Source organism: Pyrus communis, chromosome 12, assembly GCF_041283825.1.
Source record: "Pyrus communis isolate YQ-2024b chromosome 12, ASM4128382v1, whole genome shotgun sequence".
Lineage (NCBI taxonomy): Eukaryota > Viridiplantae > Streptophyta > Magnoliopsida > Rosales > Rosaceae > Pyrus > Pyrus communis.
In genome coordinates, this window is record NC_142576.1 from 9,019,465 (window position 1) to 9,046,313 (window position 26,849).

A 26,849-nucleotide genomic window follows, 5' to 3' on the forward strand; every position below is an offset into this window, starting at 1 on the left:
CGTAACTGCTCTTGAAATAGTTTATCTTGCTGGGCCATCTGTGTGTTGAAATTATTGTTGCATGACTTAGAATTAAACAAAAAAGCCGCCTTATTAGACATGGCGTCGGTAAGTTTTCTTTCTAATGTATTTGTGTAATCGTCAATTGATTTCTTATTTTCACAGCCAAAAAAAATAAAAACAAGAAAGAAACTTGGTATCTTATTTGCTCTATGTTTCAGCAAGGATGGAGCATTCAAGTAGTACTCAAGTCAAGCTGTTTTAACTCTTTTATGGCTTCATTTTTTTGTGCATGAGTGCCGCAAGTCTGGAGTCTGTGACACTCCCTAACAGTAGCACTACCCCTGGAAATGAAGCTGATCTCATGGTGCTGATCGACTTCAAGAAAAGGATCGTTGACGATTCTTTTCTTATCATGAGCTCATGGAATGATTCTGTCCATTTCCGCAGTTGGATAGGCGTTACATGCAACAATTCCACCAAAAGAGTCTTGACGTTGGAACTGCAGTCTCAGAAATTGGTCGGCTCCATACCACCTTCTATTGGAAATCTTACTTATCTTATTGGAATCAATCTGAAAAGGAACAATTTTCGTGGTGAACTTCCTCAAGAATGGTGTCGTCTACAAAGCCTGCAACACCTCAACCTGTCTGTCAGGGGGAAGATTCCTATTAGTGTTTGTGTGATTTTGATATGTATTTCAATGGAGGACCTGTGCTAAGAACCAGAAAATGGTCGACAGGAAGATGATGGAATATGCTTCTGAACTTTCTCACACTATGCATGCATACATTTGTTACCGTTATACATGGAAGGAAGGGAGATCCTTCACTCTCCAACACACAATACAATCTCAACCATTCATTGGTATCATCCTATGAGATGATGCCACTTGTCTTTCTATTACTTAAGCTAGATACATCATTGAGCAACCATGTGGACTATGATCCAATGGCTCACATTCAAACTAAAATATAAAGCATGTAAATTGATCTCTGCCGCCAATCTTCAGCTGAAGGGTTACATTCCAACACTCCCTTCTAACCCTTTAGCTGATTTAACTCCAAGTAGCTCCCTTAGATACACAAATCGATCTTTAGGCAAGGCCTTAGTAAGGATATCTGCAATCTGCTCATCTGTCCTGCAGTACACCAACTCAATTTCTCTGGCTTGAATTGCTTCTTGAATGAAGTGAAACTTCCTGTTGATGTGTCTTGTCTTTTGATGAAAGACTGGATTCTTTGCCATAGCAATGGCTGATGTGTTATCACACATGATTTGAGTTCCCTCCACTTGTTCTTCTCCAAAATCTTCTACAACAAATCTCAGCCACTTTGCTTGTGATGTAGCTTCTACAGCACTAACATGTTCTGCTTCTGCAGTAGACAATGCCATAGTGTTTTGTTTGATTGAAGCCCATGAGAACATACCAGACCCTAGTGTAAATGCATACCCTGAAGTGCTTCTCATATCATCCTCACTTCCAGCCCAGTCACTGTCACAGTAACCAATTAGAGTAGTTGCTTTGCCCCTGTCGAAAATAATTCCAAAGTCAACAGTTCCCTGGATGTACCTCAGTACCCTTTTGGTTGTTCCCATATGTTTCTTGGTGGGTTTGTGCATGAAACGTGCCAATAGACTTGCTGCAAACATCACATCATGTCTAGTTGCAGTCAAATATAGCAGACTTCCAACAAGCTGCCTATATTCTCCTTCATCTGCAACTTCACTTCCATCAATTTTGTTCAATTTCTCATTCATGGCAAGTGGAGTAGCAACTGGTTTGCAGTCTTTCAGACCAAACTTCTCAATTAGCTTCTGTGCATATTTCTTTTGGTGTATAAAAAATACTATTCTCAGTTTGGAGCACACCCATTCCAAGAAAATGATGTAATAAACCCAAATCAGTCATCTCATAATGTTTCATCATGTCATTTCTAAATTCTTCAAGCATTTGTGGATTGCTACCAGTATATACAATGTCATCTACATATAAGGAGATAATAATGATACCTGAGTCCTTCCTTGTCTTAACATACAAGGTTGCTTCACTTGAACTTTTCTCAAATCCTGCACTATTGAAATATGCATTAATCTTATCATACCAGGCCCTTGGTGCCTGTTTCAAACCATATAGAGCCTTGTTCAGCTTGTACACCTTTGTTTCTTCACTTTCCTTCACAAAACCTTGAGGTTGCTCAACATACACTTCTTCTTTTAGTACTCTATTGAGAAATGCAGACTTCACATCTAATTGATACAAGTTCCATTTCTTCTATGTAGCAAAGGCAATCAAGGTTCTAATCGTGTCCAACCTTGCCACAGGGGAAAAGGTTTCATTATAGTCAATTCCAGGCTTTTATGAATAGCCTTTAACCACCAGTCGAGCTTTGTTCTTCTGCACAGTACCATCCATATTAAGTTTGGTTTTATAGACCCACTTAACACCAATAACAAGCTTGTCATATGGTCTCTCAACAAGCTGCCATGCGTTGTTCTTCTCTATCATATCCAATTCAGCTCTCATTACACTCCTCCATGACTCATCTTTGGCTGCATCATCATAATTTTTAGGTTCAATAACGCACATGTTGCATTGAGCCATGATCTTATTTATACTTCTCCATTTCTTAGGTGTATCATCATGTGCTTGAGATCTATCAGACACACTCTCACTTTAAGAAACAGTATATTCCTCAGAATGAGAGTTTTCACCAATCTCACATATTTCATTAGCATCCTTATGTTCATTGATAACTGGAAATGTCACTCCAGTATTTGCATTGCAGTTTCAGTCCCAAGAAGCACTCTCATCAAATATGATATCTCTTGAGAGGACAATCTTTCTTGAAATTGGATCAAACAATCTGTAGCCCTTCTCACTTGCACCATAGCCAACAAAGATACATTTATGACTATTTTCTTCTAACTTGTGTCTAAGATTAGAAGGTATGTGGACATAGCAAAGTGATCCAAATATCTTCAAATGAGCTATTCCAGGTTTTCTTCCACTATATACCTCAAATGGTGTTGTCTTTCTCAAAGATTTGGATGGACATCTATTAAGCAACTAGACTGCAGTATTGATTACTTCTGCCCAGAACATGTATGGAAGGCTCTTCTCATGCAGCATTGACTTTGCCATTTCCACCACAGTCCTATTCTTCCTTTTTGACACTCCATTTTGTTGAGGAGTGTAAGCCATAGTTAATTGTCTCTGGATTCCTAAATCACTACAGTATTCAGTAAATTCTACAGAAAATAATTCTCCTCCTCTATCACTTCTGAGACATTTCACCTTATATCCACATTGTAGCTTAGTCGTTGCCTTAAACTTCTTAAAACATCCAAATGCATCAGACTTATTTCTCAGAAAATACACCCATAACATCCTTGTGCAGTCATCTGTGAACAACAAGAAGTACTTGTTTCCAGAATGAGATTCAACTTGCATTGGACCACAAATATCTGTGTGAACCACCTCTAGTGGATCGTTAGCTCTCCAAGTCGATTTAAAAGGGAATGAGTCTCTATGTTGTTTGCCTAACATGCACCCTTCACACACATTTGTGGACATCTCTAACTTAGGCAGTCCATGCACTAACTTCTGTTCTTCAAGTAATTTGAGACTTCTCTCATGCAAATGACCCAATCTTTTTTGCCATATCTGAGAGCAGTGTGTGACACTTGCTCTTAGAGCACACTGAGTTACAGGCATCATTGTCAAAGGAAAGCATCTATTTGCAGTCATATGTACTCTTACTACCAAGTTGTCAAGTGACCAACCATCAAAGACATTCACTACAGCACCTCCAAAGAGCAAATAATAGCCGTGTTCCATCATCTGTCCTACATTGAGAAGATTTTCCTCAAGTCCAGGAACAGGCATCACTTCTTGTATATGTTTTCTTCCCAGTTTAGTCTCAATCACCAAGGTTCCCTTTCCTACCACCTGCACAATTTCTCCAGTGCCCATCTTTACTTTAGAGGTCAAATTTCCTTGAACATTAACCAACAATCTCTCATCACCTGTCATGTGATTGCTACAGCCACTGTCAATATACCATGAGTTATTTACCTTCACATCTGTCACTGCATTACAGGCATAAAATAATGATCCTATTTCTCCCATCTGCGTTGCATAATTAACCTTCTGCATTCCCTTGTTCTCATGACAATCTTTTACAGAATGACCTGGTTTCCCACAGCCTATGCATTTTGGTTTACCTTCATACCAACACTTCCCATAATGTAACCTATCACACCATTTGCAATCACCTTGAGAATTGTTTTGTTTCTGAGTATAATTAGGCCTATGATCCCAATTTCTTTGAGTGGTATTCTGTCTTGGGTTTGTGATCCCAACTTCTTTGAATGTTATTTTGCTTCTGAACAAAGTTTGGCTTATGATCCCAACCTTTTCCCCTTGACTTCCAATTCTCTTGAGACCTTTGATTCCCAGAAAATCCACCACTTCTAGCACCCTTAGTTGCAACAGTTAAACTTGCAAATGCTTTCTCAGTAGAAGACTCAGCATGTAAATCAAGCCTCTACTCAAATCCTTTTAGAGAAGCCACAACCTCTTGAACCTCAATAGTTTCAAGGTCTCTAGAGTGCTCAATTACAGAACAGATTGCATCATATGTTTTTGGAAGACTAATCAGTAACTTCTGCACAATTCTCTCCCTAGATAATTCTTCTCCATAGCTTTTCATTTGATTAATGATATCAAACAATCGAGAGAGATATACAGATAATGATTCACTATCCTTCATACGAGTATATTCAAAATCTCTACATAACCCTTGTAATTTTACATTTCTTACTTGTTTATCACCTCGGAATTCACCCTTTAGAACATCCCAAGCTCCTTTGGATGTCTCTTCATTCACGATTCTGGGAAAGATCTGGTTCGAGACTGTGCCTTGAATCATCCCAAGCGCACGAGCATCCTTCATCAGAATCTCACTGAATGACACTTCACCTGACGTCTCCTTCTTCGTCTCGTCGACCGTAGCATCCTTAGACTTCGGATCTGAAGATTCAAACCCATTTTCAACCAACTCCCACAAACCATGAGATTTCAGAATGGTTTTCATTCGAATACTCCAAAACTCATAATTTTCTCTATTGAAAACTGGAGCTCTAAGCTCAACATTGCCGGATCCAACCATATTAGACTTGGATTCGAGAAATCGTAAATTTCCAGATTCGATTTGAGCTCAAAGATGTAGCTCAATCGCACTCACAAATTTCACGCCCAAATTAGACAATGAAACCTGGCTTTGAGGCCATGTTAGTGTTTGTGTGATTTTGATATGTATTTCAATGGAGGACATGTGCTAAGAACCATAAAATGGTCGAGAAGAAGATGATGGAATATGCTTCTAAACTTTCTCACACTATGCACGCATACATTTGTTACCGTTATACATGGAAGGAAGGGAGATCCTTCACTCTTCAACACACAATACAATCTCAACCATTCATTGGTATCATCCTATGAGATGATGCAACTTGTCTTATTCTATTACTTAAGCTAGATACATCATTGAGCAACCATGTGGACTATGATCCAATGGCTCACATTCAAACTGAAATATAAAGCATGTAAATTGATCTCTGCCGCCAATCTTCAGCTAAAGGGTTACATTCCAACAATTCCAACTAATATATCTCACTGTACAAAACTGAGAGTGCTTGACCTTTACTCCAATACGCTTATTGGGCCGATTCCAGACCAACTCAGTTCGTTGTTAGATTTAAATATTATATGGTTTGATACAAACAATCTCACTGGAACTATCCCAAGTTGGATAGGAAACTTTTCTTCTTTGTATAGTCTTTATATTGGTGGAAACAACTTTCAAGGAAGTATACCCAATGAGCTCAGGCGTCTTAAAGGCTTGCAAGCATTCTCAGTTGCAGCAAATAATCTGTCTGGTATGGTCCCTCCTTCAATCTATAATATTTCTTCCATAACCATTTTCGGTGTCAGTGAGAACCAGCTTCACGGAGAGCTACCGCCAAATGTTGGTGTTATTCTTCCTACTCTTGAATAATTTCAAGTTGGTGGCAACAAATTCACAGGAAATATTCCTGCATCGTTCTCAAATGCTTCTAGACTTCGTATTATTGATTTGCCTGAAAATTGTGTCAATGGAACAATCCCTGCCGAAAGTCTTGGAAGCTTACGAAGCTTAATCAGACTAGACTTTGGTGCCAATAGACTCGGAACTAGTAACACTGGCGATCTGAATTTTATCAGCTTCTTGGCCAATTGTACTAGTCTGGAGGTGTTAGTTTTTACAATAATCAACTTGGAGGTGAATTGCCAGCATCCATATCCAACCTTTCTACCCAACTTGTATCTCTTACAATGGAGAAAAACTTGATACATGGAAGCATCCCCAGAGGCATTGGGAATCTTGTAAACTTGACCGTTATTCAAATGAATTCTAACCATTTCGTTGGTCATGTCCCTGAAGAAATTGGGAGGCTTCAGAATTTACAAAAACTGTATTTAGATGACAAAAAAATTTCTAGGTCATTTCCATCCTCCCTTGGTAACTTGACTTCATTGACAAAGCTCTTCGTGAACAATAATAGTTTTGAGGGAAATATGCCTCCAAGTATAGGAAACCTACAACACCTACTCATGCTTGACGTTTCTAGTAACAATCTAACATGCACCATACCTGAAGAGCTTATTGGACTTTCGTCCCTCTCAATTTATTTGCGCATTTCTAACAATCATTTGTCTGGTCTACTACCATCTAAAGTGGGTAATTTGGTAAATCTAGCGGAGCTAGATATATCGGGAAACAACTTATCTGGTGTGATCCCCACGACACTCGGCAATTGTATTATGTTGCAGCTCCTGCACCTGGAAGATAACAAATTTGAAGAAACACTTCCTCAGTCTCTTCAAAGTTTGAGAAGTTTGGAAGGAATGGATCTCTCGAGCAATAACTTTTCTAGGCAAATTCCTAAATTTATGGAAAAGTTCAAATTTCTCAAGCATCTCAATCTTTCTCATAATAATTTTATGGTAAAATGCCTGAAGAAGGAATCTTTTCAAATGCAACTGGTCTCTCAATTTTTGGAAATCCTAAGCTCTGTGGTGGCAGATCAGAATTACTTTTACCTACATGCCCCAACATACAGCCTCATTCATCTCGGGGACTACTTGCCCCAAAAGTAGTCGTCCCTGTAGCATGTGCACTTGCCTTCATAATTGCTATGTCATGCTTTATTGTTGCTCGTTCAATGCTTAAGAAGTCAAGAGGTATACCTGAAAGCTCACATTCTTATAAGGATTGGAAATCAGGTGTCTCTTACCCATAACTTGTTGAATCAACTAACAGGTTCTCTAGAGAAAATCTGATTGGTTCAGGAAGTTTTGGTTCTGTTTACAAAGGAGTACTCCCTAGTGATGGAACTGTAGTTACAGTTAAGGTATTAAATCTTCAACAACAAGGAGCTTCCAAGAGTTTCATTTGTGAATGTGAAGCTTTAAGAAGTGTAAGGCACCGTAATCTTCTCAAGATCATAACTTCTTGTTCAAGCATTGACAATCAGCGCAATGACTTCAAAAGTCTAGTTTTCGAGTATATGGTAAATGGAAGTTTAGACGTGTGGTTGCATGATGAGGAATCTCAAAGCAAGAGGTTGAGCCTTTCCAAAGATTCAATATTGCAATTGATATTGCTTCTGCATTGGATTATCTCCACCACCATTGCGATACGGCAATTGTTCACTGTAATCTAAAGCCAAGCAATGTTCTCCTTGACGAAGATATGGTGGCTCATGTTGGTGACTTTGGTTTAGCAAGGTTCCTCTTGGAAGCGGCGTACAATCCCTCCCAAAGTCAAACCATGTCAGCTAGGCTAAAGGGTTCCATTGGCTACATTCCTCCGGGTATGCGTTTTGTGATTCTCAATATTTTTTTCTCCTAATAACTTATTAGTAGCCGAATTAAGTCTCCATTGGTATGGAAGAAAATAGAAAATGACCTCTTTTCCTTGGAAAGAAAAGCATCAGCGAACTCTTAAATAAGATTTGGATTCATAACTATTATATCCTAATGTGAGTGTTGAACGATAGAGTATGGCATGGGAGGCGAAGTATCCATACTAGGAGATGTTTATAGCTTTGGAATATTGCTACTAGAAATGTTCACGGTTAAAAGACCTACTGATGGAATGCTTGGAGATGGTATAAGTATTCACAATTTCACAGCCATGGTGATGCCTGATCATCGCACGGACATAGTTGACCCTTCATTGCTCATTGAAGGAGAGGATGCAGATGATATTGATGACAGGTACGAAAAGCAGGTACAAGAAAAACCTATTAAAAGTCGTCATAACCGTGGCCTACTCCAAGGAAGAAAATTGGAGGAATGTTTAGTTTCAGTGATGCAGATAGGATTCGCATGCTCTACAATATCCCCAGGAGAGCGGATGAATATGGATATTGTTGTCAACGAAATGAAGGCAGTTAGAGACTCATTTATGAATTTTAGAAGACGAAGATAACAATATACGAGATTGGGCTAAGTTTGTTTTCTTAATCTCACTCTTTAGACTCATATATGCCAGAACATAATTTGCTAAAGATAGGTATATATACCAATGTGTATGACAGTACGTAAGGTTGATCTCAGCATTTTATAATTATATTCCAGAATAAGGGAATATTGTTTTGTTCTGTTAACGATTTCTCTGTTTTTTATCGTATTACTGCTAGAGACGAGCCAGGTCGAGTATAATCTGTGTGAAAGTCATGTGATGCCCCTTTTCTCACCTAGGTCGAGTATAATCTCTGTTTTTAGTGTCATTTCTCTCTTCTTTCATCATACTTTACTTTTACTTTTTGAATTGAGATTAGTAGCCTAGGAGTAGTGAAAGTATTACGACTAAGGAGATAGCTTGCACTTTGATCTGTGAAATTACTTATGTTGTATGGCTAAAATATTTGTATTTTTGTATTAGTTTCTGTTTAAATCCAACCAGTTTCGACGATATGTGACATAATCCTAATTGCAGCAGAAGGGACTGTTGTAACCCTGCACTATTTCAGTCTATTTTGATTTGCTTGATATATCCTAAATAATATTCCTTCATCTAACTTTCGATATAGTCTATCTGAACTCCTCAGAGTTTTCATTACTAGGGCAAAAGCCATAAGTACAAAGAAAGCCCACAGAAGAGGCAAGCAAGCAGCAAAATAAAAGAAACTAGAAGTAGTGTAATGTGGTACAGATCATAAGGCACTGCAACAAAATGCAAAGGCGTCATCCCCTCACACCACCTGTACAAAACACATTACTAAGGACAGGGTAAGCCATCTTTGTTGAGAATGTGGACCAACGAAGATGGGGGTCTATTGAACCAGGTATTCCAGCACATCTCCATATTCCTAGAAGACACCAAGAACTCCTCAGAGTTCGTCATATATATGCTTATACAGTCAATTCTTTGTCTGAAAAGTTAGCATGAGGTGATTTAGGGAGCAGTGCAATTGCTCTAGCATTATACTAGGATGTAAACTAGATCGTCCCTCCCAAAGTCAAACCAGGTCAACCAGGTCAGAGGGTTCCATAGACTACATTCCTCCACCTATGATTTTCGAGGATTCTCGTTTTTCCTTCCTAATAGCATTTTAGTAGCCAACTTAAGTCTCTAATGTTAAAAACGAAAACAGAAAAAAGATCTCTTTTTTTTTCTTTTTTTGTTTTTTGGTCAAAGAAAAAGGATAACTCCTCTTTGTCCTTAAAAAGAAGCATTCAAAATATTTGATTGTGAGTCTGTGACATCCACATGTGAGTATTGAATGCCAGAGTTTGGCATGGGAGGCCAAATCTCAATCCTAGGAGATGTTTATAGCGTTGGAATACTGTTGCTAGATAGAAATATTCATAGGAAAAGACCTACAGATGCCATGTTTGGAGATGGTATAAGCATTCACAAATTCACAGCCAGGGCGATGCCTGACCATGTTGTGGACATAGCTGACCCTGCATTGCTCATTGAAGGGGGCGATACAGATTCTGATGATGACAGATACCGCAATGACACACGAGGAAGAACAATAACAAGATATCAGGATCACAGCGCAGTCCGGGGAAAAAGATTGGAGGAATGTTTGGTTTCAGTGATGCTGATAGGACTCTCATGCTCTGAAATATATCCCGAGGACAGTGGATGCTTATAGACGTTGTTGTCAACAAAGTGAATGGAATTAGACACTGACGTATATTTAGAAAAAAAAGAAGCTAGTAACATACAAGATTGTACTAGGTTTGTCACTTACTCTCAATCTATAGCCTCATCTGTAAGCAAGAAATTATTTGAATTAAGGTTATTTATTTTTCAGTGTGTGTAACAACTTGTGAGGTTGAACTCGGCATTCTATAATTATATGGCAGAAAGTTAAGAACGTTTTCTTGCCCTTGTTTGTCTAGGGCAACTCAATGGCAGCTAACGGTCATCATATCATACCTATACTATGTTTTTTTATATGTTAGATTTAGAAGAGTAGCTTATTAGCAGTAGCAAAAGTATTCATACTCTAGAACTATCTTGCAGATCAATCAGGAAAATAAGTTTTGTGTTATTTGAAGCTGAGATGGTTAAACAGCATGGCAGCATGTTATGATTTATCCCATAAGGCTAACTGTATGATGCATATAGGCTACACAACAGTTCCGGTATTCAATTCCCGTTTTCTCGCTCTGCTGCATATGATACCTCCAAAAATGAATATAACACATTTTAGAGCTTTTGATCTTGCTTGGCAAGTCCGAATTAATATATTCTTTCATGCAATGTTCAATTGTCTCTCGTAACACCCAAAGTATTGGTTGCAATGTTGTTCATATGGTTATGCGGTCAATTTTTGTATTGCAAGTTGTTAATAATGATCAGTTTTGTTAGTCAGGTTGTTTGATCTTTAACCATGAAATTTCGGTCAGTCTTTGTATACTATAAACACAGGTGTTTGCTGCTTCATCTTATTGTTTTGTGGCGTCTACTGCAGTATTGCTTTTCCTTAATACATGTGTTGCTGTCCTTGTATTCTTGTTGCGTCCTAGCATAACGCGCTTAACTAACTTAATTGTTTTTTGAGGACTACTAAGTGAATCAGAGTAGTTGGCGGACGGACTTCTTGTCACTTCTCCAAATCAGCTACATTGCCCTTCAATTCTTCTTTGTGTAGAGCTAGTAAACTTTTTGAGCTTGTACACTAGGATATTTGGGAACCAAAAATTCAATCTTTTGATGGCTATAAGTATTTCATAACCTTTGTGGATGATTATTCAAGAATCACTTGGTTAAATCTTTTCAGGTATAAGATTGAAGTCATGAATGTGTTCAAGAATTTTCATAAGCGTGTAACAACTCATTTTGGTTGTCATATTCACACTTTAAGAATTGATAATGGCACTGAATATATGTCTAACAACATGTCACAATACTCAAGCAATCATGGAATTTTTCATCAAAATTCAAGAAGAAGAACCTTTGTAGTATACGAGAATAAATTTGTTTTGTAATCTCAATCATCATAGACTCCTTTAAGTTTGTTCTCTTTATGCTTTCTCTGTTTTGTATGGTACTACTAGAGAAGAGCCAGGTGCATTAGAATTTGTGTGGAAGTGATGAGATGCCCTAGTTGCGCCATTTTTTTGAACTCTCATTAATCTCTCTTCGTTCATCATACCGATCATTCCTTTGACCCGTAGTAGTAAAAGTATTCCGACTGAAGAGCTATCTTGCGCTTATGTGAAATTCAATTTTTTGTTGAACGAATTTTGTCTCCGTAATTGGAGTTGTAGATAGAAGAAAATTGCTTTTGATGTTCTGGGTCTGAAATAGTTACCTTTTTTTGCATTATTTTCTGTTTATATCCAAATAGCGCTCGACGATATACGACATAATCCTAATTGCAGTAGTGACTGTCATCATTTCAGTCTATTTCATTTCCTTGGAATGTCCTAATCTCCTATTTATTATTGGTTCGTAGCTAATGAATTACAGACTGATGAAGTGTCTTATAAATTGTAGTAGTTAATGAATTCTGTAAGAGGTCCTTGGTGCCCGAAATAAACTAATGAATATCAATTACAAAAAACTGTATATTCGAACGGACAATAATATGATTTAGAGCTTCCAAATTTTAATTTCTACGCAAACAACCTCATTATCTCTCAAAGAATTAAGATTTAGGAAATCATAGTCTGCTGCATTGGCTTTAATTAGTTCAATACAATGAACAAGCAACAATATTGTCTTTGAATAATTGCGGTTCATTGGCAAATTGATCCAAATGTTTTGATGTAGGGGACGTTCCACGTCCTACATCCATCGTCATACTCTGAGGAGCAAATATCGCCTAATCGTCTATTTTATTATGAAAAATATCCAAAAATGATTACATGATTCATTGTTTCACCATCTAGAATTAGACAGAATGATTACATGTAATCATTCATTGTTTCACCATCTAGAATTAGACAGAATGATTACATGATTCATTGATTCACAGAGTAGCATAATTGTTTGAATTTTTTGTCCACCCACTCAAAATTTTCCACCACTAACTCAATGAAGCTCTCTCTTTTCTTCTTTTTTTTTTTTTCCGGGGTTAAGATTTCTTCCATTATGCACACTGCTACGATTGCTTGAATCTTTGTCCTTCCACTCAAATTTTTGGACCATGTTACGAACTTTCTTATTTTGCTTGAATTTTTAATTCATTAAACTTTTCCCAATAATTATTTAGTTGTTCTTGTAAAAGTCAAGGGTATGTATGATGGAGTAAGGATTGCCCTAAGAACTTATGAAGGACAAACCAAAAGCTTTTCCATAACTGTAGGGTTACATTAAGGCTCATTTTTTAAGTTCTTACCTTTTTGCATTGGTAATGGATGACGCTAATGAATGACTTCTTTTAAGTTAACCTTCATTCTTCACCAATTAGTTACTTAATATTCTAGAAGTGGAGCACCTTGTGTCTTGGGGCATCTTTGGCTTTACGAGAGAAAGCCCACCGGAGAGAAAAGTCTTTCCCTTCCCGTCCCAAATCATATTCCAGTGCATCCACAAAAGAGGAATCGCAATGCGTCTTGCTCAGCAGGGCTAAGATTCCATTCGAAGTAAGGTTACATGATTCAATGGTGGACATATTCAAGATGATATTCTTGGTGTATGCTTTTCGTAGAGGATATAGTGTTGATAGATGAAACTTAGGAAGGAGTAGATGTGAAGCTTAACCTTTGGAGAGAAGTGTTGGAATCTAAAGGTCTTCGCCTAAGTCGGTCAAAGACAAAGTATATGGAGTGCAAGTTCAATGCAAACGGAGGTTTAAATGAGTTAGGGGTGAGGATTGGAGATCAGGAATTACCAAAGAGTGAACTCTTTCGCTACCTAGGATCTATCTTGCAAAAGAATGGAGAGTTTGATGGAGACATCAACCATAGAATACAAGCTAGATGGATGAAGTGGAAGAGTGCATCAGGTGTGTTGTGCGACTGTCGTATGCCACCAAAGCTCAAGGAAATTTTTTATAGGATGCCAATAAGGCCAGCAATGCTTTATGGCATGAAATGTTGGCCGGTGAAGCATCAACACGTACATAAAATGAGTGTAGCGGATATGAGAATGTTTCATTGAATGTGTGGGCACACGAGAAAGGATAGAATTAGGAATGAGGATATCCGAGGTAGAATAAGAGTAGCCAAGATTGAAGGAAAGATGAGAGAAACTAGGTTAAGGTGGTTTGGACATGTGAAACGAAGGCCTATAGACGTTCTGGTTGGAAGATGAGATTACGAGACAGAAGTTCAGGGCCGAAGTGTTAGAGGAAGACCAAGGAAGACTTGGAAATAGACTCTAAGAAAAGACTTGGAGTACTTGGATCTAACGGAAAACATGGCTCAGTGCAGTGGCGTTCTAGGATTCATACCGCCAACCTCACACTTCGTTAGATAAGGCTTTATTGTTGTTGTTGTTGTTGTTTTTGTTCTTGTAAAATTCAAGTCATCGTAACTGCTCTTGAAATATTTTAATTCATTGCTCTTGTAAAATTCAAGGCATTGTAACTAGGCTTGAATTTTTTTTCTCTTACTGGGCCATCTGTGTGTATTGTTGCATGACTTAGAATTAAACAAAAAAGCCGCCTTAGACACGGCGCCGGTGAGTTTTCTTTCTAATGTATTTGTGTAATAGACAATTGATTTATTATTTTCACAGCCAAAAGAAAAAACAAGAAAGAAACTTGGTATCTTATTTGCTCTCTGTTTTCAGAAAGGATGGAGCATTCTTCAAGTGGTACTCAAGTTAGGCTGTATAAAAAAAAAAAAAAAGCAGGCTGGCTAGCTGGCTGGAGATGGCTAGCCGGTTGGCTAGTTTTGGTCCGATGGGGCCCACAAATCCTTCGGCCTAGCATTCGGTTGGAGACAATTTTCGTGTCATTTCGGGCTATTTTTAGCCCTATGACCCTCTAACCGAATCTATTGGAAATGACCTTAGTACCCGAAATAAATTAATGGAAAACAATTACAAAAATATGTATATTCCAACAGCCAATAATATGATTCAGAGCTTCCAACTTTTAATTTCTACGCAAACAACCTAATTATCTCTCAGAGAATTGAGATCTAGGAAATCATAGTCTGCTGCATTGCCTTTATTTAGTTCAACACAATGAACAAGCAACAATATTGTCTTTGAATAATTGTGGTTCATTGACAAATTGATTCAAATTTTTTGATGTGGGGCACGTTTCACGTCCTACATCCATCGTCATACTTCGATGAGCTAATATTGCCTAATCGTCTATTTTATTATGAAAAAGATCCAAAAGTGACTACATGATTCATTGATTCACCATCTACTAAATAGACAAAATGATTACATGATTCATTGAATCACATAGTAGCATAATTGTTTGAATTTTTTGTCCATTCACTCAAAATTTTCTACCACCAACCCAATGAAGCTCTCTCTTTTCTTCTTATTTTTTTTCCGGGGATATGATTTCTTCCTTTATGCACACAGCACACTGTATCATTGCTTGAATTCTTTGTCCTTCCACTCAAATTTTTGTACCACGTTACGAACTTTCTTATTTTGATTGAATTTTTAATTCATCTACTAAATTTTTCCCAACAATTATTTAGGTGTTCCTGTAAAATTCAAGGCATCGGAACTGCTCTTGAAATATTTTAATTCATTGCTCTTGTAAAATTCAAGGCATTGTAACTGCCCTTGAAATATTTTACCTTGCTGGGCCATCTGTGTGTAGAAATTATTGTTGCATGACTTATAATTAAACAAAAAAGCCGCCTTAGACACTGTGTCTGTGAGTTTTCTTTCTAATGTGTTTGTGTAATAGACAATCGATTTCTTATTTTCACAGCCAAAAGAAAAAACTAGAAAGAAACTTGGTATCTTATTTGCTCTGTGTTTTCAGAAAGGATGGAGCATTCAAGTAGTACTCAAGTTAGGCTGTTTAAACTCTTTTATGGCTTCATTTTTTTGTGCATGAGCGCCGCAGTTCTGGAATCTGCGACACTGCCAAGCAGTGGCACTAGTCTTGGAAATGAAACGGATCGCATGGTGCTGCTCGACTTCAAGAAAAGAATCTCCGAAGATCCTTTTCATATCATGAGGTCATGGAATGATTCCATTCATTTCTGCAGTTGGGCTGGCGTTACATGCAACCGTATCACAAAAAGAGTCTTGACTTTGGAGCTGGAGTCTCAGAAATTGGTAGGCTGCATACCACCTTCTATTGGAAATCTTACTTTCCTTACTGGAATCAATCTGAGAAGGAACAATTTTCATGGTGAACTTCCTCAAGAATTGGGTCGTCTACAAAGCCTACAACACCTCAACCTGTCTGTCAATTCCTTCAGCGGGAAAATTCCAACTAATATATCTCACTGTACACAACTGAGAGTGCTCGAGCTTTACTCCAATAAGCTTATTGGGCCAATTCCGGACCAACTCAGTTCGTTGTTGGATTTAAATATTCTATTGCTTGATAAAAACAATCTCACTGGAACTATTCCAAGTTGGATAGGAAACTTTTCTTCTCTGTGTAGTCTTTACATTGGCGGAAACAACTTTCAAGGAAGCATACCTAAAGAGCTCGGGCGTCTAACAGGCTTGCAAGCATTCTCAGTAGCGGTAAATAATCTATCTGGTATGGTTCCTTCTTCAATCTATAATATTTCTTCCATATCCATTTTCGGTGTCAGTCAGAACCAGCTTCGCGGAGAGCTACCGCCAAATGTTGGCTTCATTCTTCCTAATCTTGAACAATTTCATGCTGGTGGCAACAAATTCACAGGAAATATTCCTGCGTCGTTCTCAAATGCTTCTAGACTTCGTTATCTCAATTTGCCTGAAAATGATCTCACTGGAACAGTTCCTGGTGAAAGCCTTGGAAGATTGCGAAGCTTAGTTGGACTAAACTTTGGTGCCAATAGACTTGGAACTGGGAAAAGTGGGGACCTGAATTTTATCAGCTTCTTGGCCAATTGTACAAGTCTGGAGGGGTTGGCTCTTTACGATAACCAATTCAGAGATGAATTGCCAAGCTCCATATCCAACCTTTCAACCCAACTAACATCTCTTACAATGGAGAAAAACTTGATATATGGAAGCATCGACAGAGGCATCGGCAATCTTGTAAACTTGACCCTTTTTGGAGTAAGTTATAACTTTCTCATCGGTAAGATCCCTGAAGAAATTGGGAGGCTTCAGAAGTTGGGGGAACTATATTTGAATGACAACAAGTTTTATGGACCAATTCCATCCTCCCTTGGTAACTTGACTTCGTTGACAGAGCTCTACGTCAGCGGCAATAGGTTTGAGGGAAGCATTCCTCCAACTCTTGCGAACTGCCAACGTCTACTAGCGCTTGACCTGTCTCGAAACAATCTAACAGGCCCCATACCTCAAGAGGTCATTGGGATTTCATCTCTTTCAATTTATTTGCTCCTGTCTAACAATTACTTGACTGGTTCACTACCAGCTAAAGTGAGTAATTTGGTAAAGGTAGTGGAGCTAGATGTGTCCGGAAACAACTTATCGGGTGAAATCCCCACGACACTCGGCAATTGTATTATGTTGGAGCGTTTGTACTTGGAAAATAACAAATTTGAAGGAACAATTCCTCAATCTCTTAAAAGTTTAAGAAGCTTGGAAGAGATGGATATTTCGAGCAATAATTTTTCTGGGCAGATTCCTGAATTTATAGGCAAGTTAAGTTTTCTCAAGAACCTCAATGTTGCTAATAATAATTTCCAGGGTGAATTGCCTAAAGAAGGGATCTTTCTAAATGCAAGTGGTCTCTCAATTCTTCGAAATGGTAGGCTTTGTGGTGGCATCCCACGATTAAGTCTACCTCCATGCTCCAACATAAAGGCTCATTCATCTAGAGGACTACTTGTCCCGAAAGTAGTAATCCCTGCAGCTTGTGCACTTGCATCCATAATTGCTCTGTCATGCTTCATTATTGCTTGTTCAATGTCTAATAAGCCAAGAGGTACACCTGTAAGCTCACGTTCTTATAAGGATTGGAAATCAGGTGTCTCTTACAAAGAACTTGTTGAATCAACTAACAGGTTCTCTAGAGAAAATCTAATTGGTTCAGGAAGTTTTGGTTCTGTATACAAAGGAGTGCTCCCTAGTGATGGAGTTGTAGTTGCAGTTAAGGTATTAAACCTTCAACAACAAGGAGCTTCCAATAGTTTCATTCGTGAATGTGAAGCTTTAAGAAGTGTAAGGCACCGTAATCTTCTCAAGATCATAACTACTTGTTCAAGCATTGACAATCAGGGCAATGACTTCAAAAGTTTAGTATATGAGTACAGTGTAAATGGAAGTCTAGATGTGTGGCTGCATCCAACAGATGATGAGCAGTCTCAGAGGAAGAGATTGAGCCTTGTACAAAGACTCAATATTGCAATTGATATTGGTTCAGCTTTAGAATATCTCCACCACCATTGTGAAACGTCGATTGTTCATTGTGACCTAAAGCCAAGCAATGTTCTTCTGGATGAAGATATGGTGGCTCATATTGGTGACTTTGGTCTAGCAAAGTTCCTCTTGGAAGCGACGGATAATCCCTCTCAAAGTCAAACCATGTCAACTGGGCTAAAGGGTACCATTGGCTACATTCCTCCAGGTATGCGTTTTTGTGATTCTCAATATTTTTTTTCTCCTAATAACTTATTAGTAGCCAACTTAAGTCTCTGTGTATGAAAGAAAATAGAAAAAGATCTCTTTTCTTTGGAAAAAAGCATCAGCGAACTCTTAAATAAGATTTGGATTCATAACAATTTGATTATGATATCCTAATGCGAGTATTGAATGACAGAGTATGGCATGGGAGGCGAAGTATCCATTCTAGGAGATGTTTATAGCTTTGGAATATTGTTGCTAGAAATGTTCACGGGAAAAAGACCTACAGATGGAATGCTTGGAGAAGGTAAAAGTATTCACAATTTCACAGCCATGGCAATTCCTGATCATGTCATGGATATAGTTGACCCTTCATTGCTGATTGAAGGAGAAGATGCAGATGCTCATGATGACAGATACGAAAATGAGGTACAAGAAAACCCTATTACAAATCGTCATGACCGTGGCCTAGTCCAAGGAAGAAAATTGGATGAATGTTTGGTTTCAGTGATGCAGATAGGACTCGTGTGCTCTGCAATATCCCCTGGAGAGCGGATGCATATGGGTGTTGTTGTCAACAAAATGAAGGCAATTAGAGACTCATTTATGAATTTATGAAGATGAAGCTAGCAGTATACAATATTGGGCTAAGTTTGTTTTCTTAGTCTCACTCTCGGCTCTTATAATGCCTAACATAATTTGCCAAAGATAGTTCATGTACCAATGTGTATGACAATATGTAAAGTTGATCCCGGCATTTTATAATTATATTCCAGAATAAGGGAAAATTGTTTTGTTCTGTTAACGATTTCTCTGTTTTGTATCGTATTACTGCTAGAGAAGAGCCAGGCCGAGTATAATCTGTGTGAAAGTCATGTGATGCCCCTTGTCTCGCCTTTTTTTAGTGTCGTTCTCTCTTCGTCATCATACTGATCATACTTTTACTTTTGGAATTGAGAGGAGTAGTAAAAGTATCCAACTAAAGAGCTAGCTTGCACTTTGATCAGAAAAATTTATTATTAAGTTTTTCTGCTGAAATTACTTTTGATGTTCTATGGCTGAAATATTTACATTTTTTGTATTAGTTTCGGTTTAAATCCAAGGACGATATATGACATAATCCTAATTGCAGCAGAAGGGACTGTTGTAATCCTGCACTATTTCAGTCTGTTTTTATTTGCTTGATATATCCTAAATAATATTTCTTCATCTAACTTTCAATATAGTCCATCTGAACTCCTCAGAGTTTGTCATGCGTTCATACAGTCAATTCCTTGTCTTAAAAGTTAGTAAGAGGTGATTTAGGGAGCAGTGCACTTGCTCTAGCATTACTAAGATGTAAATTTGAAACGAATAACTTGTACATGATCACTTTTATTCACAGAAATATTGCGGTAGACCACAAGAACTTAGATATAATCTCATTATAAAAATCTATGTATTCGATTTCTACGCAAAAAACCTCATAATTTCTCAAAAAATTGAGATTGTGGAAACAGCAATTCATTTTGAACATGGCTGATAGCCCTTCTCCCTGTTTTTTATTCCACCGAGCAAGCAATTAGGCTCGTGCTCGTTAACATCAAGGATTTGCAGTCTCTCGTCGAAGCAAGAACATCTCCAGCTTGTTGAATGACAAGAATAAAAACAGTCATCAGCACAATTTGGAAGCGTTAGACTGTCCCTCCCAAAGTCAAACCATGTCAACCGGGCTGAAGGGCTATGTAGACTACATTCCTCCACGTATGATTTTCTAGGATTCTCATTTTTCCTTCGTAATAGCTTATTAGTAGCCAACTCAAGTCTCTAATGTTAAAATGGAAAACAGAAAAAATGAAAACTCCTCTTTGCCCTTAAAAAGAAGCATTCAAAATATTTGATTGTGACATCATAATGTGAGTATTGAATGCCAGAGTTTGGCATGGTAGGCCAAATCTCGGTACTAGGAGATGTTTATATCATTGGAATACTGTTGCTAGCTATTAAAGTTCATAGGAAAAAGACCTGCAGATATCACGTTTGGAGATGGTATAAGCATTCACAAATTCACAGCCAGGACGATGTCTGACCATGTTGTGGACATAGCTGATCCTGCATTGCTCTATGAAGGGGGCGATACAGATTATGATGACAGATATCACAATGACACACGAGGAAGACCAATAACAAGATATCAGGATCACAGCCCAGTCCAGGGAAAAAGATTGGAGGAATGTTTGGTTTCAATGACGCAGATGGGACCCTCATGCTCGGAAACATCCCAAGGACAGTGAATGCTTGTGGACGTTGTTGTCAACAAAGTGAATGGAATTAGACGCTCATATGTAGTTGCAGAAAAGCACATAAAAAGAGAAGGAAACAATTGCAAAGATTTAAGAAAATCATTAATATGGCTAGGACAGGCTAGATGTTTTAGCTGTTAGAATCTGTAAAAGTTTAGCAGTATTGCAGCAATTCAAATCAGAGAAGGAAGAACTTAGAGAGAAGGAAAATGATGAGACAGAAGGATTGTGATCAAAATCTCAGAGAGAGCCAATGTGCTCTTCTGCGTGTGCCTTTTCATTCATTCGAAAGAATACAAAAATAGCCGTTGGTGAAGGAGAGGATCTAGGAGAGCCTATGAGCTCATCACCTTTGATTACAAGACCCTATGAGATCCTGCCACTTGCTCACATCTGAGCCTAGCACATTTAGAGCTAATCTCAACCATTGATTCCTAACAACTTATTTTCACAAAGACTAACAGCTTGATAAAATAAAGAAAATGACAGTTTAGACCTTAATCAACCAACATTAGCTTCCTGCATTGGCTTCAGTTCAATGTTAAAGTAAAAGATTGAGCCTTCCTTACTCAAAGACTCAATATTGCAATTGATGTTGTTTCTGCATTAGAATATCGCCACTACCATTGTTAAACGTCGTTTGTTCATTGTGATCTAAACCCATGTTGGTGACTTCGGTTTAGCAAGGTTCCTGCTGTTGGAAGCATCAAATGATCGCTCCGGAAGCAAACTATGTCAGCTGGGTTAAGGGATTCCAAAGGCTACTGATGGTAGTTCTATTGTGTTTAAATTCCTTCGCGTGTTCGTTCTTTTATGCATGAGCACGCATCTGGAATCGGCAAGAATACCCAGCAGTAATACTGTTGCTAGACATATTCACAGGAAAAAGAATGATAGCATTCAAAGGGCAAAGCTATAAGCTGAATTGGCCCATTTGGGGAGGTCCAGTTCTGTCCACTATTGCAAATTTAATTTCTACTCCTAAAGCTAGGCCTAACATAAGCTTTAGTTGCTCTTCAGCATCTGAATTTTTGTTGAAGAATGATCCCATTCTCTTTCTACATTTTTATCATTTTTCTCATCCTGCAATGTACATAATGATCAAAATCGTTTATCTTTACGTTGCCTTTTAAAGATCAACTTTTAAAAAATCAACTAAATTTGTAATTGTTTAGTCATCTACACTTTTTTGATAAATACAAAAAAAAAAAAAAAAAAATGTTATTAAGATATATACTAAACTTTCGAATGTAGTGGCCTAGCAGTTTGATCGGAAATTTAAGCTGTGGGTCTCACTATTCAGTCGATGTTTTCTAGTCATACATATTTTGGGTCTGAATACAATAAATGGTTGGGGTTTCAACAAAATCTCTCTGTTCCGCATGGTACTAGGGAGGGAAGAGACAGACATAGTACAAATAAATATATCTTGTGTGACAGTCATGTGATGCCCACTTGTCTTGCCATTTTATTATTGTACTGCCATTTCCCTCTTTGTTTTGTTCATCATCATATTCCTGCCCATCATTATTTTTAAAAATAAAATAAAAAGAGAGAGACGAGTAACCCTCATCTCCATATCACTAGTTGCGTGATGAATGATATAAAGATTAAGAGTAGACAATAAAATCAATGAATTGAAAACCGAACTAAATCAATATTAAAAAAAATAGAGTTAACAAAAACCGTTCCATATCACTAGTTGCGTGATGACTGATGAGTGATATAAAGATTTAAGAGTAGACAAAAAAATCAATGAATTGAAAATCGAACTAAATCGATATTAATAAAATAGAGTTGACAAAAACCGGTCAAACACGAACTAAGCTAAGTTGATCAGTTTAATTGTGTCTCTTTAAAATGCATAGGATGTCTTAATAGAGAAATTTGAGAAAAGTCGCTTCTCCTGTAGAGCATTTTAGCTATTTTTACTATGTATACAAACCCTTGTTTGATGAGTGATCTAGACCTAAATAAACTTTGTTAAACTGCATATTCAATGTGTGATAGAGACATAAATACACTTTGTTAAACCGCATATTCTTTCCCTTAGGAGGCTTCATGTGTTAATTGCTACAGTATTACATGATGAGTGACATAGAGATATATGTTCTGTCTTAGGAGGCTCCATACAATGTTTGTTTTGAAATAAATGCATATATATAGTAGATGTGACACATCCCACATGAAATCTTTGTACTTTTGGGGAGCCAAGGAAGCAAATCATACAACTACAAGGAACGCTCCATGGAGGAGCTTCTTCTTGAAATCTTTAGTTCCAAATCTTATAGCTGTGAATTGTAGCTGTCTCATCCATGGATGACAAAGTCCGAAATCTATGGCCTTTTTACCTCTTTAAATTTCTTTCCCACCATACGATCTTAAGATTCTTTTTCTTGGGTTTTGGTGTTGATTTGAGCCTGTCGCACCCGCTCTTCGTGGGGATTCTCTCCATGCAGCCAGTGTAATGTCATGGCTACAGCTTAGGGTTAGCCATTGAATAATTCAAGTGGACCTCATGAAACTTGTAAACATACATAGTTTCTGAGTTTGGTCAATTAAAGGAGTCCGGTGGATTTAGGCCTGGTTTGGTACTGAGGTGATTTTGAAAAAAATTAGTATAAAAAAAAGCTGGGAGTTGTTTTTGTGTTTGGTAAACATTCAACTTCAGCTTTTTTTCACAGTTTTGGGTGAAAAAATCCAAAAACAAGAAGCTGCAAAACCTAGCTTTGAAAAACTGGCTTTTTTTCACGTCTATTTTATATAAAAGTTTACAAAACACTATAATACTACTTTTTTTTTTCTTTTTCAAAAGCACTTTTACAAAAAAGTTTACCAAACACTTTGCTGCTTTATTCCACAGCTGCTTATTCTCACAGCACAGCAGAAACAGCTTTTTTTTAAAACACATCAATACCAAACAGACCCTTAGTCTGATGGATTTTGTAGAACTTCCCAATTTCATGTCCCAGGTGCACCCAAATTGCCCGGTTCATATTAACGCTTGTCGTACAAGAAAACTTTATCTTGATGTGTTAGAATACAAAATAAAATCAAGTTGTTCGGATTATACTACGTACATGTTCTTCGTTTTTGATACAAGCGATATTAATATATGTGCGAAGACTTAGTAATAATACAGTGATAGTCTAGCAATGGTTAACTTCTACGGATATTTGTGGTGAACAGTAGCTGGGGTTTATACATGACTATTACTCTGCAGTTCAACTATGAAATGTACGTTAATTATTTATCATTGAAAAAGTGTCGACATGCCATCAATAATTCTATAATATCAATAAAAAAATACAGCAACGTGTTATCAATTCATTTCAAACAATGTCAAAATAACGTCGTTGCACACCCGATTTTTTAATCGAAAAGGGTCGTCCTCAACTGATTTACTCTATCCTAAAAGGTATACATTTTTTAGCTCTAGGAGTAGAAAATGAACTGCATACGATTGCGTGAGTAAATTTGATTGCAGTATTCATGCACACAAAGATTTGAAAGTAGCAAGCTGCCTATGAGAGGCTAAATATTGCAGACCTACCTAAAGCAGGTCTCATTTTCTAGAAACGGATTAGTGGGCATTCTAATTAAATTAATCGGCTAAAGACTAGAGTATATGACTTCTGTTAATCTTAGCTCCATCGTTTTCTGTACGTGATATTCCAATCCAATTAGCACAATGCTGCAAGGTTTGTAAATTAAGGAAGACAAAGACTTGAGGGTTAATCATATACTTAATTATACGTGTCTAGCTAGTTATTTGCAAGCAGTTTGGGGTGAGATTTTGATGGTTAATTAGTATATGAACAAAATCTATATCACGCCTGCAGGCCTGCCTAGGAAGTCCAATTAGTGTTTTAATCTTAGAATCATAGCCAGTGTGCTTCTAGCATATGTTCAGTTCAAATTAATTAATTAATTAATTTGTGATTTGTCAAAAGTTTAACAGGTAATTGCGGACTTTCAAAAGCCATGATTGTGGATTTCGACCTAAATAATCACGCTTTAGTCCAGTCAAGGTAGCTAAGTTAATTTTTGCTTTTAACTTTCGCTTTTAATTATTATAGAACACTCCAGCAATTGGCAACTATGTTCTAAGCATCACAAGAATAAAAAACGGCCCCTTTTTTTTCTTCTCTCTCAACTTGTTAGTAAACTAATCTTTTTAGGGCTTGTGGGACTATGAATCCTCTTGCTTTTGACACGATGCCATGAAAACTCTTTACAACATTACCATTAAAGAAAAAAACTTCGAACTCAGTATTTTAGAGAACATCTCAACTAACTTTGTGATACGAAAATAATTTCACAACTAAAAATCAATTGGAGCATGACAAGTAGATAAATAAGACCTTTTTTTTTTTTTTCTTTTTTCTACAATTAAACTCTTAAAGTGTTTTTCTTTAAAATTTATAATTGTCGAAGTGTTTTTTCTCATTAGCTAAAATCACTATTCTAAAAATCCCTGCCTAGTGCCTTCTAGGCTAGGCCCTGCCTAGTGCCTTCTAGGCTAGGCTCTGCCTAAGTGCCAGGCTGCTGAACATTGCCTCAATTACTGCTTAGGCATTTGAAAATTAAGAAATGGTGCCTAGACCTGATGAGGTGCTCGTCGAGGCCATCTAGACACCCAGCTAGCCCACCCAGACCTACCTCGTTTGTGACACACTTAGACAAAAAATAGATAACTTTCATTTTGCATTTTATTTTTTTCAATAAATTGTAAGATACTTGTTGAATACTTAAATGAATGCACATTATATGTTTTTTCCCTATGTTTTCATTATGTTCCAATACTTCATAATATATATGTCATTCTATTTTGTAGTTCTTGATGAAATTATATATATTTTAAGTATAAACAAACACTTATTTACACGAAATATAAAATTCGTCTAGTCCACATAAACACCCGGCTAGGTCCTGCTTAGCCGCCTAGGCGCTAAACCTCAGCCCGCCGCCAGACTAGCGCATAGCATCTTTGAGAACCTCAACTAAAATATTATAAGCTAAAGAATAAAAAAATGAAGTGGAAAATGGATATCAAACAAATAGAGAACGTCTTCATGATCAAACAAATGGACAAGTAAATGCATGACTAGCTTTATTTGTCAACCATGGGGTAGGGTTTTGGAGACCACAATGATTTCCATGTTATGATGCTTTTTGCTTGGATTCCATAATTACACAGAAATAAAGGTACCAAGAAAAATCATGCAAGTTCTGGGGGCCCAAAGCTGGTTGGAGGGTCAGATCAATTATATATATATAGGGTATTGTTATTAGCACTTTAAATTTTTCATTTTACACTCCTAACTTTCTATTTTTGGAAAGAAAAATACACTTATGAAGAGTGTATAATGAGATTTTTGGAGTGCCAATAACACTTCCCTATATATAATTGTAGGGATGTGATATCCACACACCATTTTTTACTTCTCACACACTCTTCTAATTTTCGGCCGTCGGATCGGACAAATTGAAAAAAATCAATGGACATAAATTAATAAAGGATATGTAAGAAGTAAAATGGGGAGTGTAGATAGCACATCACATAATTGTATATAAAGCGTAATGCACACCCAATGCTTTGCCCGCGTATCTTCATGTCTATGGTCACCTAGCTCCTACACAAAAGACACCATTTTTTTTATTATTAACTTAGCTATTTCTTCTATTGCCCACAACTTGTATATATAAAAGAGTTTTAACGAAAAACTCACGGTACTGTTCATTTTAACGAAAAATCATATTTTTACACTAAAAAGTCAATCCTGGTTCTATTTACTTTACCCTTTATTTTGTCCTTATCATTAAAACTCAAAGTTTTCAAACCATTTTCATTAGTTTTCCTTATATTTTAACTTGATAATCATATATGCATGCAAAAACACACTATCATACGTATCAAATAAACTTAAACCCAATCATGGGTGCTTTGAGTTTTCTTTGTTTACGATTCATTATCCTTGACATTTTCTAGCACAAAGTTTAATGGTTTGAGTAAGCATGAAAGGGTAGCTAGCAAACAATCCAAAATCTAAGTATTACGTTGTAACTTCATGAACTTTTGTTTTTTCTCTTTTATTACATTGGACGGGATCGATTTTTAACTTACTTAATGTTAACTTTTAAAGTTTAAACTCGTCGTTGACTAAATTTATAATATTTGATTTAATAACACCACATTGTAGTATGCTTGCCACATTCAATATTTTTTTTCATTTAAGACACGATATCCTAGTAAATTAGGAAGAAAGTTAGAACGTTTCTTTTTAGTACATCCGACAAGTGCTTAAGGTTGACTGATATGGGTCAATGAGTCTTGTATTAATCGAATAGAAGCAACATTCTTAAC

At 37.2% G+C, this 26,849-nt stretch overlaps 1 protein-coding gene and 1 pseudogene across 1 annotated transcript; both read left to right on the forward strand.

Annotated features, from left to right (window-relative positions):
* Positions 1-283: 283 nt before the first annotated feature.
* LOC137744339 (uncharacterized) lies at positions 284-8,540 on the forward strand (annotated as a pseudogene).
* A 6,898-nt stretch (positions 8,541-15,438) lies between these two features.
* LOC137744099 (LRR receptor-like serine/threonine-protein kinase EFR) lies at positions 15,439-18,977 on the forward strand. Its single transcript, XM_088681793.1, has 2 exons — positions 15,439-18,204; positions 18,397-18,977. The coding sequence occupies exons 1-2, from the start codon at positions 15,486-15,488 to the stop codon at positions 18,816-18,818; spliced, it is 3,141 nt and encodes a 1,046-aa protein (XP_088537919.1). The 5' UTR covers positions 15,439-15,485; the 3' UTR covers positions 18,819-18,977.
* The last annotated feature ends 7,872 nt before the right edge of the window (positions 18,978-26,849 follow it).